The following is an 18,863-nucleotide window of genomic DNA, read 5'->3' on the forward strand; positions in this document are numbered from 1 at the left end:
ATGGATGGATGTGCCCACATCAGTTACATTTAGCTCTGAAAGGACAAGTTCATCCTCTGGTGGCTCAAAACCTGTTTGAGGCCTGATGAAGTGAAATGACCACAAAAATGTATTTTTAGAGTTTTAGATGATGTGTCAGAATTCAGTGGCTATTACAGAGGAACAGCTGTAGTTTTCATATTTATGAGGATTTGATGCTCTGAGGTGTTAGGCTAGCTGCTATACAGGATTTGCATACTGTGATTACTATAGTTACTTTTGATAAGATTGGGACTGGAGAAGAGTCGGAGATTCAGCAGTTCATACACAGAGTCCAACTGTTTCAACTAAGATGTTTTTGATGTTTTTAGGGCATCCAAGTCCCAACTGAAACCCCAGCACCTCTCAATACAAACCTAGTTTTAGGGGAATGAATCCCCAGTGGCTAAAGGTGCTCCTTTGGGCTGAGATCTGATGACTGGATGCCATGTGAGTACAGTGAACAGTGCCAGGTTCAACAAACCAGTGTGAGAGGACCTGTGTGACACGGTGTGTTACCCTACCATCCAGCGATGTCACACTGTGGTCATAACCATTAGCTGTGCTTTCTGGCCTCTCAGACTGCTCAAAGCATATTCAAATGAACAGTGTGATATTACTAGCAGGAGATAAACAGTCAGTGCACACGTACACATCAGCAATTAGGAGTTTAGGATTTATTAAACAGCACAAAAGTCTTGATATTTTCACATGTACACAAAATCATAAATAGCCCCAAAGTTCCTCCCACCTTGCATCAATGGGATCCCAGTCATTATTCCATCACAATAAGCCAGATTATATAAGCCATATATTTATAAACCATTTACATTTGAACTGAGCAATCTACAGTATTAAGACACAGATGTTAGACATTCGCTCTGTAGAGTCAAAACCAAAAGTAGCTTCTTCATTAATCCTGATTACCGCAGATAGAAAAGGAACCCTACTTATCCTAATGTGCTATTTACATCTTCTAAAAACAGCTCTTTGAAGTCTAGAGCGTGTCTGACAAACCAAAATTAAAAACTTAACCTTGGCTAACAAAATGTTTCTCACAGATCGCTTGGTAACTACGTTTCGACAAACGTGTAGCCTCAGATGATAAAACCATGAACTGGTGGGTGATCGGCCCGTTTTGGTTTCTTCATGTCATACTGGATAAGATACAGTAGACCAACCTGGTGGTGCAGACGCACGTTTTCAAAAGCCATTTGGTTTCAATGTTCAATCTGAAAATAAAAATGACCCTCACATGTTTGTAGGCCTGCCGCAGCACTTCCTGAACATATGGGACAGAATAAACTTGGACTAACGACTTCAAACACGACGCCGCCGACACCCTAAAGTATCAGAATAATCCCCTTGGTTGACTGGTGGCCGAGCCCTGTCAGTCTTAGAAGATATGTCGCATCTTTGAGTTTGAAGCAGAGAAGAAGAAAACCTCACTACTGTGCCACATTTGTACTTGCATACGCTGTCTTACTGATAGCAGGTACGTTTGATGCTACATAGCAGAGGTCTTCATGGGTACCAATAAGACTAAAATCACTAAGCCCTGTGAGGACACCAGTGAGCTGGCTTCATATCATGTTGGGAAGTCAAAGCTTGGCCCACGGGGCCTGTGATGGATTCATACAGTGTTGGGCCGTGTTGTTCCCTCACCATCTCAGTAATTGTCTTTATCTGGGTGGCTGGAGCCTGTCAGGGCCAACACACACAGCCAATGCTGCAATCACAAAGATCTGAGTCCAAACATTAAATACATGAAACACTCAGTAACATATTGTAGATAAACTACTATAACTGAGACCTCCAACATCTCTTTGGGATTTCATTTTAATGATCATCTGTCACAAGCTGGGCCACAAACCTCACTGATCAGTTGTGTTGTGCCAGCCTGTGATGACCTTTACAGTCAAACCTCCGCCCACTTTGTTTGCTCGTAATTTTATTGAGGCCAGCCGACCAAATCAATATCAAGCATTGAGACTCAGACTGAGTGAACACAGTCATGTAACAAATAGTGTCTAAAACGACCTGTGTGTTGGTCTGCTTTGACTAAAGTCTACAGGGCCTACAGTTTAAGTGTCACTCTGGCCTTAGCTTGGCTCTAACGCTAGCGCCTAACAACGATTCAACACTGAGCTGTCAGCTCAAACGGGATCGATCTAGGTTCATATATTTAAAGAGGAAAAACAAAGTCTTCCACGAGAAAGGCCGAAGCGTTTCAAAAGTGGAAATCTCAAACCATGAGGAGAAACATCTGCATTTTAAGGCCTCGGCACATCTGCAGCTTTGTCCTCCACTTGTTTCAAACAAAATCACACTAATGGAAAAGCCTAAATTCTGTGGTTACACACGGGAAGAAGCCAACTGCACAAAGAAGACCTTAAAAGAGGCATAAATAAATACGTGTATTGTCGAAGGACCCGAGGGGTTACAATATTAAGGCAATGCAGTGGCATGTTCTGTTGCTTACTCTCATGGATTTCTGGAGCAGAGCTCACACAGATAATTAAACAAAAGGGGGAAAACTCAAATGTGTTAGGGTTCTGATTCCACATGGCAATTTGTTTAGCTTGACAGTAGCGCCCAGCATTACTCATACTGTTTTATAACAACGATGTCAGGAACGAGGCAAAGCGCCCCTCTGACGGCAAACTGCAGCAGTGCAGTAGTTCAGCCTCGTTCCTGGCACTCTTACAGCATAAAATTCCCACAGTACAGTCAGTGCAATGCTTAATGTTGCCTCTAAAACACGGAATTACAGTCCCGGAATTGCGGGCAGGTAACGCGGCTGGCACTGGGGTGAAAAATAAAATAAAAGTTTCAAATTAAAAACAAAAAACCTTTAATGACAAAGGGAGAAAAGGAGGGATCAAAGACTGTGTGGTCCACAGGCCAGGCCACACCTCGCTCTAGTGAATGTAGGCTCTGTAAACTGCTGAAATGTCATTGTCCGACTGGTCCAGCGCCTTGGCCCGCTTATAAACCTGCAAAACAGAAAACAACGGCTGGACAACGGAGAAAAAACGTTTCTGCTGCCCCAAGGCTCATATGTTAGAGGACAAGCAACATGAGCAGGAAACACTTCATTTCTGAGAAGAAAAGTTTTACCACAAAGAATTACAGAAATTTAGAGGAGAAAGCTGTGAGAGCTGTACCTCGTTGGCAGCTGCAGCCATCGGGGTTGGATGGTTGGCCATGTCGCCCATGGAGATGGCTAGCCTTAGGTCCTTCTGAATGTGTTTCAAATAGTAGTCTGGTTTAAAGTTGCCCTGTAAAATATCTGGAAGGGGCAGGAAGACGGTCATTACAGGCTAGGTTACAGTAGGACCTCCTGATATTCATGGGACTTGTTTTTGTCCCAGTTAAGACTAAAAAAAGAAGAAGAAAAAATAAGCTGCAGTCTCGATTTGGCACGTTCCCCAGTTCAACCACGGATCTTTGACTGTTAGGCGAAGCCACTACACTATGACAACTAGGGCTGCCACAAACGGTTATTTTGATAGTCGACTAATCAGATCATCATCCATTGGGCGTAAAACGTACAGCTTATTGCACCAGCAGCTCTGCTCTTATATAACTATCATTAGCTTACAGCTTTAAGTGTTCAAGGTCTGTGCTAATTAAAAATAAAGACAAGATGATAGTTTATTGAATTTTAATGAAATCTGCAGATTGTTTTGGTGAAGTTCAATAAACTTCTTGCTATCTAAAATATAAAGTAAATCCTCGAGCATCTCACACTTCTGATAATCAGCTGTCTGCTTGATGTTTATTCAGCTGTGTAAAAACTATAACTTTAATCTCAGCCAAACCGATTTACTCAGGAACAAATAAAATACTGAAAAAAGTGCCTTGCCCCCGGCTAACTATCGAGCTAGTGGGTAACAGACGTCTCCGAAAACGTCGGAGCGCTTTTGAAAATATGCGGTGTCCTGATAAACTGAGCAGATATTTGAGGTTTACACAGCTACATTCTCGCCTGAAAATATGTTAAACGTTTATTTTGTGACCCAGAAAGAATAATAAGAGTAATATTAACACTAACTAGCTGCCGCCATTGTTGGAAACTGAGCTGGGCTGCGCTATGAATTCTGGGATAGGTTGGGCCACGAAGTATACACCCCACCCATCCTTCAAATCTGGGGACATGAAGGGCTCATTTGTCGGAGTCTTCAAATTTGGACCGTCTTCGTCGTGTCGCTGTAACGTAACCGGCCTACTAATGCGGGCACAGGAGGATGCAGTTCCTGAATTTGGACACAGCTACGATACCGGACACAGCTGCTTCTTCTTCTTGTTGTTGTTTAACGGCAGCTGGCATCCTTGTACATGCAGTGCTGCCATCTTCTGTTTCAGTCCGTTATTACACTCTTAAATCCTGCTACTTATTCCTGCGTCTTTTGGGATCTTACAAAGCTTCAAACAACGCGTCGACTATTAAATCAGTCGTCGACGAGTTTGATAGTCGACGTAATCGTGACTAGTCGACTAATCATGGCAGCCCTAATGACAACAAATCAAAGTGAGCAGTGACGTCACACTCTGTGTTGACTTACTCTGGCATTTCTGGTCCACAAAGGTGCTAGCCATCTGACCCTGGCACAGGATGTCCAGGAAGGTCTGCTGTGATTGGCCCGTGGCCTGTGCCAATGTTAGCCCCTCTGCAATAGTGGCCATGAAGCTGCCTTGAACCATGTTGAGGATTAGCATCATCCTTGCAGCATTCCCTGCCTCACCTTAAAAACACACACACACACACACACACACACACACACACACACAGTTATAATCTGGCCCAAATCCTCTGTGCCATCAGTCTGCACTGGCTACAATGATTCACTACAATTTTTATTTACATAGCACCAGATCACAACAAGGTGCTAAAGGAAGGAAAGAAGAAACCTCCCACAGAAGCAGGCTGAGGGAGGGGCGATGGGTTGGGGTGAGGGGCGAGAGATGGGAGAGAGACACTGAGGAAGACAGCCACGGATTAATAACAAAGGAGCAGTTCTCATGTTTTCATCTTGTCGATATGGGCTGGTGCAGACTGATAGACAAAGGCACACAAATAACTCAAGTTCCTTTTGCTGCATGTGTGTCCCCTCGGATGTCTAAAGCCCAACACTTCATCCGTCTTCTGCGTGGGCCTTGCTGAGTGTACTGGACGCCGATCTTTCCGTACCCAGAAAAAACGAGGTCTTGCCCATGGCCTGGAAGCAGCTGCTGCAGTCCTCATAGACCGTCCTGTCGCCAGCTGCCAGGATGACCAGCATCCCGTCGTTGGACAGCTGCTGGCTTCCTGCCACCGGAGCTTCCAGGAAGCGGCCGCCGCGTGACGTGATCACCTGACATTCAAATACTGAATAAGAATTTATTGATACACTCAGCTGCTCCTACTGTAGGTACTTCTAACCGAGATGAAGGCAGCATGAGACAGTTTTAAAATCATTTTATTTACTGGATCATGCTGGTGTTTACCTGTGAGAGCTCTGTGATGGTCTCTGGATCGACTGTAGACATCTCTACGTAGCATTTGCCCGGTCTGATTCCTTGTAGGACTCCACTGGGTCCCAACACCAACTTCATAAAAGACAGAAATGTGAATATAGAGCTATGTGATTGATCTGCATTAGTGTCTTTGCCTCACACGATAACTGTTGGTGTGATTCAGAGTTAAATATCAACGACCTGTTCAATGAACAACTTTGTCACATCCATCAAAGAGCCGCGTTCACACCCATGTTCCTTACAGTGAAACACCAGCTGGCGCCAGTGACTCAAAAAGTCAGAGCACCTTTCTGTTCATTTATAGCCCCGCCCACTTCACCCATGACAATCCCCACCCACTCACTCTCTGTGCACTTGATGAATGCATGAAATCATGGATCCATTTGATTTTTCTTCACGTTTATTCTGTCGTTAGCTTGTTATTTGCAGACTGGTGTTGAACATGCCACGGTGCAGCGTACTCACGTCTCTGGCAGCCTTAGGGTCAGACACACAGGAGAAGGTGATGTCACACATGGAGGCCACTTCTGCAGGAGTGCGGCCTAACCGTGCCCCCTCCTGGATGAACAGGTCACACTGAAACATAGCAGGGAGGAATCAGCAGCAAGCCACACCCCCTTTCAACCAACCACGTCCACGTTGGGCGCTTTAATACTGCTGAACCTATAATCTGACTGAATGTGATCGTGTTAGAGACAGCAGCCACTGGCTGACCATGAGTGCGTTTACCTTTTCTGCAGTGCGGTTCCACACTGTCACGACATGACCCATTTTCAACAGGTTGGAAACAATGCCGCTACCCATCAGCCCCAGACCCAGGAAGCCTATTCTGAAGAGCAGAAGCCGAGAACATACAGACCAAAGCATGAAAACGAGCCCTGTGATCAATTTAGCAACAGTGTTGTGTAACCCTGTGACGAGGATGTGCCATACCGCTTATCTGTGGGTGTGATGCTGCCGTTGATCGCTGTGCTGTCTGCTGCTTGGATAGATGTTGACCCTGTGACCTGCACAATCAGAGGCAAATCTATAGAAATCACACTCACGGGAACTAAATGAAAAAATTAATCACGTCCTTTGCCTGGTATGCACCGTGCACACATGCAAGTCTCTGTTCCTGCCAATGAACAATCATTTCAAGCAAATCAAAGCAGCCTACATTATTGCTTTTACCTCTTCAATGATCTTCAGGCGTTTGCTAATGGGCTCCATTGACGAAGCTGGCTGTGGGCGCAGAGGTGACAAAGTAAAAACAATGCAACTTATATTTAAAACGAGTCGTTTTTAACGAGCTGTAATTCATACAACATGTTTTCATTTCACACCAATCGATAATCAGTTAGTGCTAAAAGCAGCAAAGTGGACAGACTGAGGAGATAATCTGCATCACATTCCTTACAGAACCGGGAATCATCATACGCCATCAAGTAACTGGTACATAACTGACAGTGTCACCAGCTGCCACTACAGCAAGCTTTATAAACACACTTCATCATTTTTAATTCCTCTAATTAACTGAATTATTAGAGGACCAACTTAGACATGAAAACATGTGAGTGTAGAAGTGAAGTTTGTGTTGCAGACTAACTGGTGGTTGCTGCAATAAGAAACAATGTGTCAGTGAAACAAATCTTACACCAGATATTGAATTTCATCAGGTTTGAAGTGTTGGAGATGTTAAAAACAACTCTTCTCCAGTGGAGATTATGTCCTACTAACATCTTAATGCCAACAACTGTGGAGTCCCAGCGAGTCACCATGGACAGAAGCCCCTGATCCAAAACTGACCTTCAAGCTAAACTCATGTTTGCTGTTGCACAAACTTTAAAGTCCAGATGAGACAAAGATCTAAGGCCTTCAAAATGAAGAACACGGTACCACCTGTCAAACACGGTGGAGGCAGCATCGACACTGGCACACTGCACAGAGTGAATGGAATAAAAAACCTCAACCTCCGACACGATTGGGTTTTCCAACAGGACAATGATCCCAAACACACCACAAACTGGTTTTGAAAAGCAGCCTAATGTCCTTCCCAAAGGCCCGACCTCAGACCTATTAAACACTGGTCCATGCCAAGAAACCAAACCAACCAATTTAACCGAACTCCGGAGTGCTGATGGCTCCAGAGCATGCAACCAAATGTTGGTGTTGGTGTTGGTGCAGGTGTGCGAATCAGAGAACATTCTAGATAAATGGAAACCATATTCCTGTTTGTTGTTGTAAAAAACATTAGAAACTTAAATGAGCCGTCATTCATGCCTATGCGGAGTATATGGAAACCTCTGACCACATGTTCCTGCTTACCTTTTCAGACTGGCTGAGCAGAAAGTGGTGAAAATGTGGATCATCCTTCACAGGCTACAACACAGAGTGCAGTGGATGAGTGTTCATACAGACGTGCAGTGATCTGACAGGTTACAGTGTTAGAGCCACTCAATCATGTTCTAAAGCTCCTGCATTAAAAGCTAATGTTGGCAGCCTGTCTGCACTCTACAGTGTTTTAAAAGAAAACATTCGAGGTAAACATCAACACAGCACATTAAGGCGCGGTGGTGTTTGCATCATGCCATCTTCCCACAGCCACGCCTGTAATGATCTCACCTGCAGCCTCTCACACATGGACATTTTAGAGATACACTCTTGCAGAGCACCAGTTTTATGATTTTATGAATTTCGGGCTTAATTGGGGAAGCAGCAACGAGTCTAAAGCCACACCTTATTTCCTTCATTTTATCTTAGGAAAATGAGAAGTAGGTGTAACAGCTGTAAACAGACATGAAGTACAGTATGTAAGTTTGTACTACTCTAATGAGCCTGAAAGAGAATATTTGGTTCAATTCAATTTTATTTATACAGCATTAAATGACAACAACAACCGGCTCATGGTGCGTTATCCTGTAAGGTCGACCCTACAATAACACAGAACGCCAACGATGATGACCCCCTGTGAGCAAGCACTTTGGCAACAGTGGGAAGGAAAAACTCCCTTTTAACAGGAAGAAACCTCCAGCAGAACCAGGCTCAGGGAGGGGCGGGGCCATCTGCTGCGATTGGTTGGGGTGAGAGAAGGAAGACAGGATAAAGACATGCTGTGGAAGAGAGACAGGGGTTAATAATAACTAACGATTCAATGCAGAGAGGTCTGTTAATACATAGTGAGTGAGGAAGGTGACTGGAAAGGAAAAACTCAATGCATCATGGGAATCCCCGGCAGCCTACGTCTATTGCAGCATAACTAAGGGAGGATTCAGGGTCACCTGGTCCAGCCCTAACTATATGCTTTAGCAAAAAGGAAAGTTTGAAGCCTAATCTTGAAAGTAGAGATAGTGTCTGTCTCCTGAATCCAAACTGGAAGCTGGTTCCACAGAAGAGGGGCCTGAAAACTGAAGGCTCTGCCTCCCATTCTACTTTGAAATACTCTAGGAACAAGGAGTCGCCGTTGCACAACTGACAGGGTGACAACAAAACCTTATCAGCCAGCCGAGGGGCGAACAGCTCTGAAAAGGCTCCTCAGTAGTAAAATCTAAAGAAATAAAGGGTGGCTCCAGACTTTTGCACAGTGCTGGAATTGTTATTATGGAGGCAGCCGTCAGCAGATCTGTGATGCAAACATACACGTGGCCCTGGTTTTTAAGGTGGCCCTTGGTACGGCTTATTAAAGGGGTAAAAAGAAAACACACCATCTGAAATGAATAGAAATATGAGATTCAGATCTGTAACAAGTGCTGCATGCTGCATGCATCTAGCTGGCGCTCATAACTTTGGTTAATTACGAGAGGACGATGCAGCTCTTCTGTCTGTGAACGTTAGCATACTGGAGTTACAAAGCAGGACAACGTTAACATGGAAATGTGTGTTAGTTTGCGCCACAAAGTGCAGATTGAACTCTGATACTTCTATTAAAATGAGGTGACCCCACAAGTTCACTGTCCTTCTCTATAAAAGTAGAAACCAGTGACGAGGCCCCAGTTACAGACTGGTTCACGGCTCCATTTTAGCCAAAAACTGATTGAACGAGCTTTACATGACTAAAGGAACGTGCAGTTATTTCTGCCTAACACGACGGACAAAGAGGAAATGGATGTTTTGCATAGACCGGAAACTAAAACAAGGAAGCGTGATGAAGCAGCCTGAGGAGCCGCTGGCTCTCACTGCACTAACACGGGGGCTTGAACTGCTTCCTGGGACAATAATTAGCTGTAACGTGCAGTAGCAGGCTGACGTTTGGACACCTTCACCCACCCAAATGTTTACTGACAAATAAAAACTGTTACTGTCTGCATTGTTTTGGTGGGTGAGCCGTTTGCATACGTACACATACAAACCTGTCAAAGGGCATTTCATTCAGCGCGGTCACATCCCGTAACCAAGGACCAGCTCGGTCCTCATGACACCTCCGAGGCTGCCTGCTTCCTAACCTGTCAGTGAAGGTCAGGGAGCAGGCAGCCAACTAAACTAAAACTACAGAGGGTTTAAAAAATTGATTTTCGGTTTCAAATCGAGTTTAGCTTGAATAAAGCCACATCGATTCATTCAATCCTAAATTCATTTTTAAATATAAATGTATTTTGCCAGAAACTTGGATTAAAGCTCACGAAACTATTTCACCGCCACCAAACAGCTAAAGCAGTAAATGAGAGCAGGAAGACGGATTGTGCACAAAGATGTAAACACGGAGCGTGGATGGAGCAGACACGTCGCTGCTGAACGCCGACACCTCACAGACTCTGATGCTGCAGGTTTCATCACTCGGACCAAAATTCACTGAACCAGCAGCAAAAGAAGATCAAACTACATGTTTGATCAACATCGTCATTAATTCACTCGGACTTTGGCTGTTTAGCTTCCGCCACAATAAGATCTCACTTCCTGCGCAGCTCTGTCTCTCTGTGTACTTCAGGAACAGCTTCCAGTCTCAGATCTCTGTTTTCTGCATTATTTGTACAGCAAAACTTCAAAAACGACTCTGGACGAGAAAGCCTCATTTCTGCTGTCAATACTGAAGAAATGTCAACTTTTACAAAACTCTCAGCTGTGTCTCTAATCAAACCTCTGTGACTTCAGCAGCATCAGGTCATGTTCAGATGCTGATTCGTGGTTTTCTTCAGTTTTTGTTCTACTGCAGAATATTTTTAAGGCTGCTGTAAAAAGTCGGGCCAGGAAAATCTGCTTCATGTTTTTCTGTTTTATGCTCACTTACTTTGACACAAAGGCCTCTGCTGTGGTGTCAGTGCTGATAAATGATCTGAATTATAATATTTCTCAGTCAAAACACCCAGCCCTAATCAAAGCTCCATGTGGCACTGAGCCCTGCACGCAGGCTTGCTGACCATTTCAAGATCACAGCAAACAATCTGAGCAGTCACAGAGAGCACCAAACAAGCCAGAAGGGAAAGGTCTGCAGTTGCTGGTGAATTAAAGCCAAAGATTAAGGTCAGGTAGAAGTCAAGACAAGGCTTGGTGGGAGGGGGCGTTCACCTACGCTGCTTTCCCATTTGAATCCTGAGCCCGGTCCAGCCCCCAGCCTCTCAATAGTGGATGGCTCGGGGTCAGAGTCAGCTAAGTCCTTAAGGAGGAAAAAAGACACATATTCACCTTTAAATCAGTGAGAAATCTGCAGAGGTCAGCGTCTGCTGCAGGGGGCGCTGTCTCTATCATGTGCAGGAGACTCGACTGGATTATTTTTACTTTGGTTTGTTTAAACCATCACACATTCTTAACAGGAAACAGATGAATTGTGAACAGCAATGGAAGCTGGATGTGGTTCACTTTGACTCACTAGTCCTCCACACTCTTTGTTTCTGTGGCTACAAAATGTAACTCAGGTGTTGTTTTATAATAATATTTCAAAAACAGTCCAAGCAGGTTTGATTCTGATATTTTAGACAAGCACTGACAGGAAGGGAACCGTTTTTAACCTTTACAATAAAATACAGTCATCTTCACAGTGGTGTTAGCGTCTTAACTGACCTTCTCAGAGGGGTCCTTTAGGGCACTGAGGTCCTCATCATCCTCATCCAGAATTTTTAGTGGCTTGTTGGGCGTCTTCTTTCCTTTTGAGTCTCCTTTGCCATCTGAGTTCTTTCAAAAACACACACAGTGTCACTGAGCTGCCAAACTGAATGTGTTTATTCACATGTCGTGAGAAAAGTCTCAGTGATGAGACGTGTTTACGTTTATGGAGAGAAATCTGCCTGAAAATAGTAACAAACAGGGCTGCAGCCGTTCATCCAGTAATTCTGTAAATGAAAAATTCGACTCGATGCTTTGTTTAACATGCGGCTCTCACCACTGTCACCATGGAAACGTGAGTGCACATTTGCCACGACAAACAGACGTGCAGTGGAAACATAGTTGGTAGCAGCAAACCAATACAGAGTGACAACAACGAGCCCACGCAGACCCAACAGCAGCAGTGATGGTGACACTGGGACATTTCAACGCAAAGAGGCGGAGCCAAAAGAAAATGTGTTTTCCAAAACAGCCGGAAAAAGCTAGCGCGAGTCCTTCATCCCAACAGCTGATCAACAAACTCCGACGTGAGGAAAAGCAACCTCTGTAGCTGCTCCGTGTTTCAGACTCAACGTGAAATAATATCAAATGCTGAGTTCGTTAAATTAGATTCAGATTTTTCACAAGCCAATAAAATGTACCAGTAAAACTCTGAGCCACTGAATTAACACAAGCACACGCTGGCTTCTTCACTGCAGCCACCGTGTTAGAGGCTTACACACAAACTCAAACATGAACAACTTTACTAGCACAAAAAAAACCCATCCATTTATTTTCACTTAAACAAGCAGCTGTTTTTATGTGCATTAAAGCTTTATAAAAATTTAACAGTGCAAATGCAAATTCCTTGCTGAAAGTTTAACCAAAAGGCATTTCCAGTAGAAATGGGCTGACATATCCTGAGCATAACCATGTATAATATCCACTGAAGTTAAAAAGAGGTGCTTTGCAACATTAAACTGCAGTGTGCCAAATAAAAAAGTCAAATATGTATTTCTCGGACCATAAGGTGCACGGGATTATAAGGCACATTAAGCGAAACAAAGCAGTCAGATAAATCAAACTTTATTCAACTCATTCTTCTTGCTTCCTCCATTTCTGTCCCATCGATTCATTAATGCTGTATTCTATCACAGCGGCTCTATTCCCATGTTGTTGCAGTATATTAATGACTAACCTCGTATTGTGGATGGATTATCTCAGTTGTTCTCCTGACTGAAGTTTGGTCCGTTTACAGCATCCTGCCATGCGATTACATTTGTCCCTAACCATCAGGAACCTTCACGTTAACTTTTGAGGGGAAAAGTGTTAGTGTTCATCCTCCAGCTTCACTGTTTATGCTATGCTAACATAGCTGTGTCGCTAGCGATCACGTAGCACATCATTAAATACCAGCTAGCCCAACTTCAGTAACCCTACAAACGTCGCTGTTTAGTTTCCTGTCTTCATTTATGTTGGAAGTGATAGCAGAGCTGTACGTTTGAATGTTTTCAGAAATCTCTCAGTCAGAACATGCTATATCATGCTTAGGTAACTAGCGAAACTAGCGAGCTAACTTCCGCTAGCTTCCTGCTAACTTCTAACTCTGATAAATGTAATAAATCCTGTTTTCATGGATGCCTGGATGTTAAACTTCATAGTTACACCTGGTAAAGCAGCAACGCTGATCGTTTTATTAAAGATGAAAGAATTTAGACAGTTTTTAACTCTCAGCGATGCTGCAGTGTTGTTTGACTTTGGGACCTGAAGGGGACGGAGTTTAGGACCCAGATTACTCTGATTTACGAGCACCTTAGTGCGACAAATACGGCAATAACGACGGCCGCCTGCATGTTCTACAAAAAAACAAACAAAAAAAAAAACAAAAAAACTGTGCTTTGTTGTGTATCTGCCGGACAAACACCAAACCAGTTCCAAGTGGCACCATTTTTACAAACCAATTCTGGTTCATCCGTTTTACTCAATCTGCTATGCTTTTTCGGCCATGTGCGTATGACAACAAAGGCACTGCACATGCGCGTTTTACCCAAATTCTATCGCGATATTTCATTTTCTCATCGTTGCCTAACATTGTACCGGTATTACCGTAAACTGTATAATATGGCTCAGCCCTAGTGACAATTAAAGGATTCTTCTACTTGATTTATCGATGGAACCGAGGACAGATTACTCGATTACTAAAACCTTCGATAGCTGCAGCCCCAACCTAATCCACCACGAACCCCCCTCTGCACCACACCACGAGGATCCATGTGTTGTGTGGAAGCTCAGCTCCAAACTGTATCTACCAGTAAAACTATTACTATACAAAGGCGTACACACTGATCACTTCTTCAGTTCAGGTCCGGACAGTTTCCTCATTCAAAACTCTCTCTGTGCGTACAAATGTCTGCCACATGCAACATTTCTCTGTGCACCAACTGCCTGTTATGCACAGATCACATGGCAGCGTGGGGAGACAGATTTCATGCTGCCAGCTTCACACACATCCACAAATGTAAGCTGCATTCAAGACCCAGTGTAAAACTGGGACATCTGGGCTTCTTCTAAACGAACAGAACGACCAAAGGACAGATTTATGGTTACAGACACCACACAGTACTCTGTGAAGGTTAGCTTATGGTTTAAATAAGCTGCTGCTACACGCTAACATGTTCAGGGTTAGTCATTAAGCTAATATTAGTGTTAGCCTGCTGTTATTAGATAACAGTAAGATTCGAATCAAATATCTTTTACAGTGTCTGAAACTGGTAACAAGCACAACAACAACGATGTCCACCTTTTTTGTGGAATCCATGTCACATATCAATTTCACCACGGGATGCTCGGCCACGTTGCTATGATGACAACCACGCATGTTAGTAGAACCAGATTGTAACGGAAAACCAGTCGATCCGAGTCGAGTCACGGCGATCTGTGGTGAATCGATCCAAATAGGAACTTAAAAGCTTTAGAAGAAGCCCAGAACTGGGACAAGAACACAGCTTACATTTGTGGATCTGTGTGAAGCTGGCAGCATGAAATTTGTCTCAGAATCCGACGCAGGCATGTGATCTGTGCGGATCAGCCGACTGGTGCACTCATATTTTAGGGTTTGTAAGTGATGGAGAGGAACGTTGCATGCAGTAGACAGCTGGATGCAGAGAAAGACAAACGCATCCCATTTGTGAAGCTGAACTTCCTAAACTGTGCGTAAATGATCAGCATATCCGGTTGTTCAGGGATGACGCGACGAATCCTACTTCCAGGCCTAAAGTAGTCTGCGTTTAATATGGCTTTTGTGTTGTTAACATGTTTAATGTTTTGTATTTTCTTCTATTTGATCTCAAAAAGCTCCTAAAACAGTCAGTGATCCCTGTTGACCTCCCTCGTCTTTTATTACCGCTAATCATTTATTTAAGGTCAGTTTTTAAAACCTTAGGATGTAACTACAGCCCAGCCCATGCAGCAGTATATGAATGACTAACCTCGTATTGTGGATGGATTATCTCAGTTGTTCTCCTGGCTGAAGTTTGGTCCTTTTACAGCATCCTGCCATGCGATTACATTTGTTCCTGACCACCGAGAACACTCACGTTAACTTTTATCGAGTGGAAAAAGTTAGCTTGTTTATATTATGCTAACATAGCTGTGTCGCTAGCGGTCACGTAGCACATCATTATATACCAGGTAACTCAACTTCAGTGACCCTACAAACGTCACTGCTGTTTAGTTTTCTGTCTTCATTTATGCTGGAAGTGATAACAGAGCTGTACGTTTTAATTTGTTTCCAAACCCCCGCAGTCAGGACATGCTATATTGTATTTAGATAGAAGCTAGCGAGCTAACTCCCTGCTAACTTCTAACTCCGTTAAATGTCATAAATTCCGTTTTCATGGATGCCTGGATGTTAAACTCAATTGTTACACCTGGTAGAGCAGAACGCTGATCATTTTATTAAAGATGAAAGACTTTAGACAGTTTTTCAACTCTCAGTAATGCCATAGTGATCGTTTGATATATGGGCCTGCAGCGGAGTTTAGGCCCAGACACGGCTAGTGACGTCAGACTGAACAACCGGATAGTTTTACGTGTGGTCAGATGGCTTCACACAACTCACTGCACGTGGCTCGTGCTGTAACCACTGAGGCTCATTTTTCTCCATACGTGCTCCATGTTGGTATTTGTTACACTGAAGAAGGAAATGATGAGAACAGTGTGCAGTACGTTCTGCAGCACTTCAGTTTTGAGTTTCAAACACTGTTTAGATTTGAATCTATGAGGCACCAACCTCTGCTCCATTTACACATCCATGACCCATGAGATACATCTACACTCAGCAGCTATGCAGAGGGAGCATGTGACATTGCACACTCCACAGTAGCACCCCTGCTACATGGCAGCCTAATGCTTTATTGTTATTACCAACAACATTAATCGCATGTCACCGAATAAAACATTAGCAACCTGCCAACAACATTTCAGCTGTAGACAGAAGAGCAGTAGACCTGCTGTTCAGTGCATCGGGCATTTACAAGCCACACCAGCCCAAACGTCATCCACCGACCCTCACATCTCATGTGATGAAGGTGATGTAGAGACTAGTCTTTGCTCACAAAGACACAAAAACAAATGTCAGAGGAAATGATGTAATCATACATAACACACAGAGTGCACTCCCATCTCCATGGTGATGATCACCTTTGATTTCTCAGCGGAGAAGCTACAGCCCTACATCCTGTGGATTACTGACAGCGGTTCATCGTGCACACCTCAGACTCTCAGTACAGCTCTGGGTCACGCCACCTACAGACACTGTGACAAAGCTGCAGTGGTTGGATGTACTAGTGCTGGACTACGGGAGGAATCTCCTTCTGGATGTGAATCAGACAAAAGAGATGCTGACTGACTTCAAAAGGAAGAGGAAGGATACACCACCTGTGGGATGTTGATGTGGTGGAGAAGTCCAAGAACCTGGGCATCCACATCATCAACAGACCAACACAGAGGCTGCATGCAAAGAGGACGAGTAACTCCCATACAAGCAAACAGTCAGAGCTGTTGAGACGGTGAGCTCAGGGCAAGTAAAAGAAAATGTCTGTAGCATCTTTCCTGTATCACTGGTAAAACCTTCTCTTGGAAAAAGCTAGCAGGAATCCCAAAGAACTGCTCGAGCCAGTCGACGTGATGCACAACACGGTTCGCGAGGGTGAGAACGGCAGGTACACTGGATATCCAGAGGAGCATCGTATCTAACAGACTGATTCATCTCCATAAACCTGGGTAAGGAGGAGGCGGGACCAGGACCAGCGATGCGTTCACTGTCCTGTGTGACCACTGCATTCTGTAGCTACAGGTTTATGCTCTGTAAACAGCAACCTGCAGGGCAGCAGGCTGCACTGAACTCCTGCTGCTCCTGTTGTTTTAGTGTGATTACTAGGCCCCATCGTCATCATCAGCATGTGAAGATTTCCACATACAAACTCAGTTTTATAAAAAGCACGCAGCACCACAGCTGTGGGTCCTGGGCTCTGTGGGGATGTGGCCACAGACTTCTCTGACCATTAACAGCACACGAGTCCCTTTTAATGTTCTCGATTAAGAAAAAGAAATAAAACAAAGAAAAACAAACACCTGTTTGTGACAGTCTATGTGAATAAAGACACTGAGCAAAAGGCTCAGCATTAATTAGGCAAATTACTGTGGTGCTGCTTGCTATGAATTTAAAACCTCCAGTCATCACGTACAGGGTTACATCTAAGCAGACTGTGATTTTTCTGCATCTTCTCGGTGTTAGGTGTCGTGCTTCACCTGTTCTTTCCCCTTTGCTTTCTTTAAGAAGTCCTCCACTGCATCAACAGCTTGCTGGAAGCGCTTTCCTTTATTTATCTTGATCATCTCTTCTTTGTGGGCATGGTACGGCTTCAGCTGTTCTACTTTGATCCAGGCACTGGAGACACACAGACACACAACTCTCCCGCATCAGCTGGAGAAGGCACAGCATGCTTGGCCAGAACATGAAGCTGATGATCCATACTTACTGGTCCTCTGTTCCAAAGAACTTCACAAAGTGGCATTTCTTGCCCCTGGGCTTTTTCAGGTCCTTGGGGGGGCTCACTATCTGAAACGAGAGTGTTTTGGTGTAACGTTACCGTCATTTTCTTAATTTAACAGAGGCATGGACAAGCTGTGGCTCCTTACCTTTCCTGGCCATGGTGGGTAACGACCGAGCTTCCCCCTGAAATAAGACCACACAGTCAGCACCGAGCCCGCGATCTTCACAGTTCACTGTACTCTCTCTGCTCAGCAGTCCCACAATGAGCTTTGGCGACGCGATACATCAGCTAACATTATCAGTGAAAGTCAGACTCCATGAACTGTCAGATAAAGAGAAACTGGGCCAAGCGCGGATCAGTCCCAGGTCTGTGTGGCATCAGCTGCCCGCCTCAACCCCCCGCGGTGTTGATTCGGTACTAAAGTATTGAGCCAGCAGTCTGAGCGCTAACAGCAGGATTCGCAGACGGCTGGTACTGATCAGTACCCGTGCTCAGCTCGCGGCGCTCGGTGGGATTTGTCGCCGTGCCTCCGCACACTGCCCTCGCCTTCTCAGCACTTGTTCGGCCCGGTTTCACTCAGATTGCTAACTGCGTCGTCTGCCACCCTTCCCGCGGTGCATTTGTAACGGTCTCAACAAACAAATGCGCAAATGTGTGGAAATCAAGCCTTTACGAAAAACTTGCAAATGTGCCCGCCCGCAGTAACACGGAAGCCGAGCGCAGACATCCGCTCAGGCTCCGCTGCTAGCAAAGATCGTCGCAGACCACAACATTTCCACGAGCCGAGGCACTGAGCCCGTGTAACGTAGGTCTGCACGCACACACACACGACGGGGAATAAAATGATCTCCAAAGACAAGTTTGCATGGGGAAAAACAGCTGCCTAGTTTGGGTCTAAACCGTTACTGTAGCTTGTTTGCTAGCCAGCAGCTAGCGTCGGCTGCAGGCTGAGTCAGCTCGGTTAGCGATTTGTTTGGGTCGGCTATCCACTAACCCAGCACGGGAAACACTTGCAAGGATTACACCTGGTTTACGGCACGGAGAAACATCACTGCCACACGTCCTAATGCAGCGCTGCTCTATGGCCCGCAGACAGGAACCGGAGCACTCAACCTTGTCTAAAGGTTACTCACCACACTAGATCCCCGATCCTCAGATGCACCGTCGCCATCTTACAACTTTAATAAAACGTCGCACTGAATGAGAGGAAAAGACAACACACACCCACTAATCACATGTGAGGCCAGCCCCACCCCTTTCTCGTACGTCACATCC

At 44.6% G+C, this 18,863-nt stretch overlaps 1 protein-coding gene across 4 annotated transcripts; it reads right to left on the reverse strand.

Moving 5' to 3' along the window:
• Positions 1-680: 680 nt before the first annotated feature.
• On the reverse strand, positions 681-18,827 carry glyr1 (glyoxylate reductase 1 homolog (Arabidopsis)). 4 transcript variants are annotated; one of them, XM_082530518.1, is made up of 16 exons: positions 18,722-18,827; positions 17,734-17,770; positions 17,574-17,653; positions 17,344-17,482; positions 11,512-11,622; positions 11,024-11,107; positions 7,846-7,899; positions 6,712-6,762; positions 6,472-6,545; positions 6,268-6,367; positions 6,004-6,114; positions 5,509-5,610; positions 5,213-5,375; positions 4,587-4,766; positions 3,186-3,310; positions 681-3,014 (listed from the first exon to the last, which is right to left on the reverse strand). In XM_082530518.1, the coding sequence occupies exons 1-16, from the start codon at positions 18,757-18,759 to the stop codon at positions 2,940-2,942; spliced, it is 1,524 nt and encodes a 507-aa protein (XP_082386644.1). In that variant the 5' UTR covers positions 18,760-18,827; the 3' UTR covers positions 681-2,939. The 4 variants fall into 4 exon arrangements, with proteins under 4 accessions (XP_082386644.1, XP_082386646.1, XP_082386645.1 ...); XM_082530520.1 differs by lacking the exon at positions 11,024-11,107; XM_082530519.1 differs by lacking the exon at positions 7,846-7,899.
• Positions 18,828-18,863: the final 36 nt, after the last annotated feature.

Source organism: Aulonocara stuartgranti (assembly GCF_965226115.1).
Source record: "Aulonocara stuartgranti genome assembly, chromosome: 4".
Classification (NCBI taxonomy): Eukaryota; Metazoa; Chordata; class Actinopteri; order Cichliformes; family Cichlidae; genus Aulonocara; species Aulonocara stuartgranti.

Bases quoted from the DNA above. Each gene is read 5' to 3' on its own strand.
- glyr1 (XM_082530518.1), bottom strand. From the start codon at position 18,759: ATGGCGACGGTGCATCTGAGGATCGGGGATCTAGTGTG. The intron at 17,483-17,573 runs GTAAGTATGGAT...GTGTGTCTCCAG, and splicing joins TTCTTTGGAACAGAGGACCA to TGCCTGGATCAAAGTAGAAC. The intron at 5,376-5,508 runs GTAAACACCAGC...TTTGAATGTCAG, and splicing joins CCATCACAGAGCTCTCACAG to GTGATCACGTCACGCGGCGG.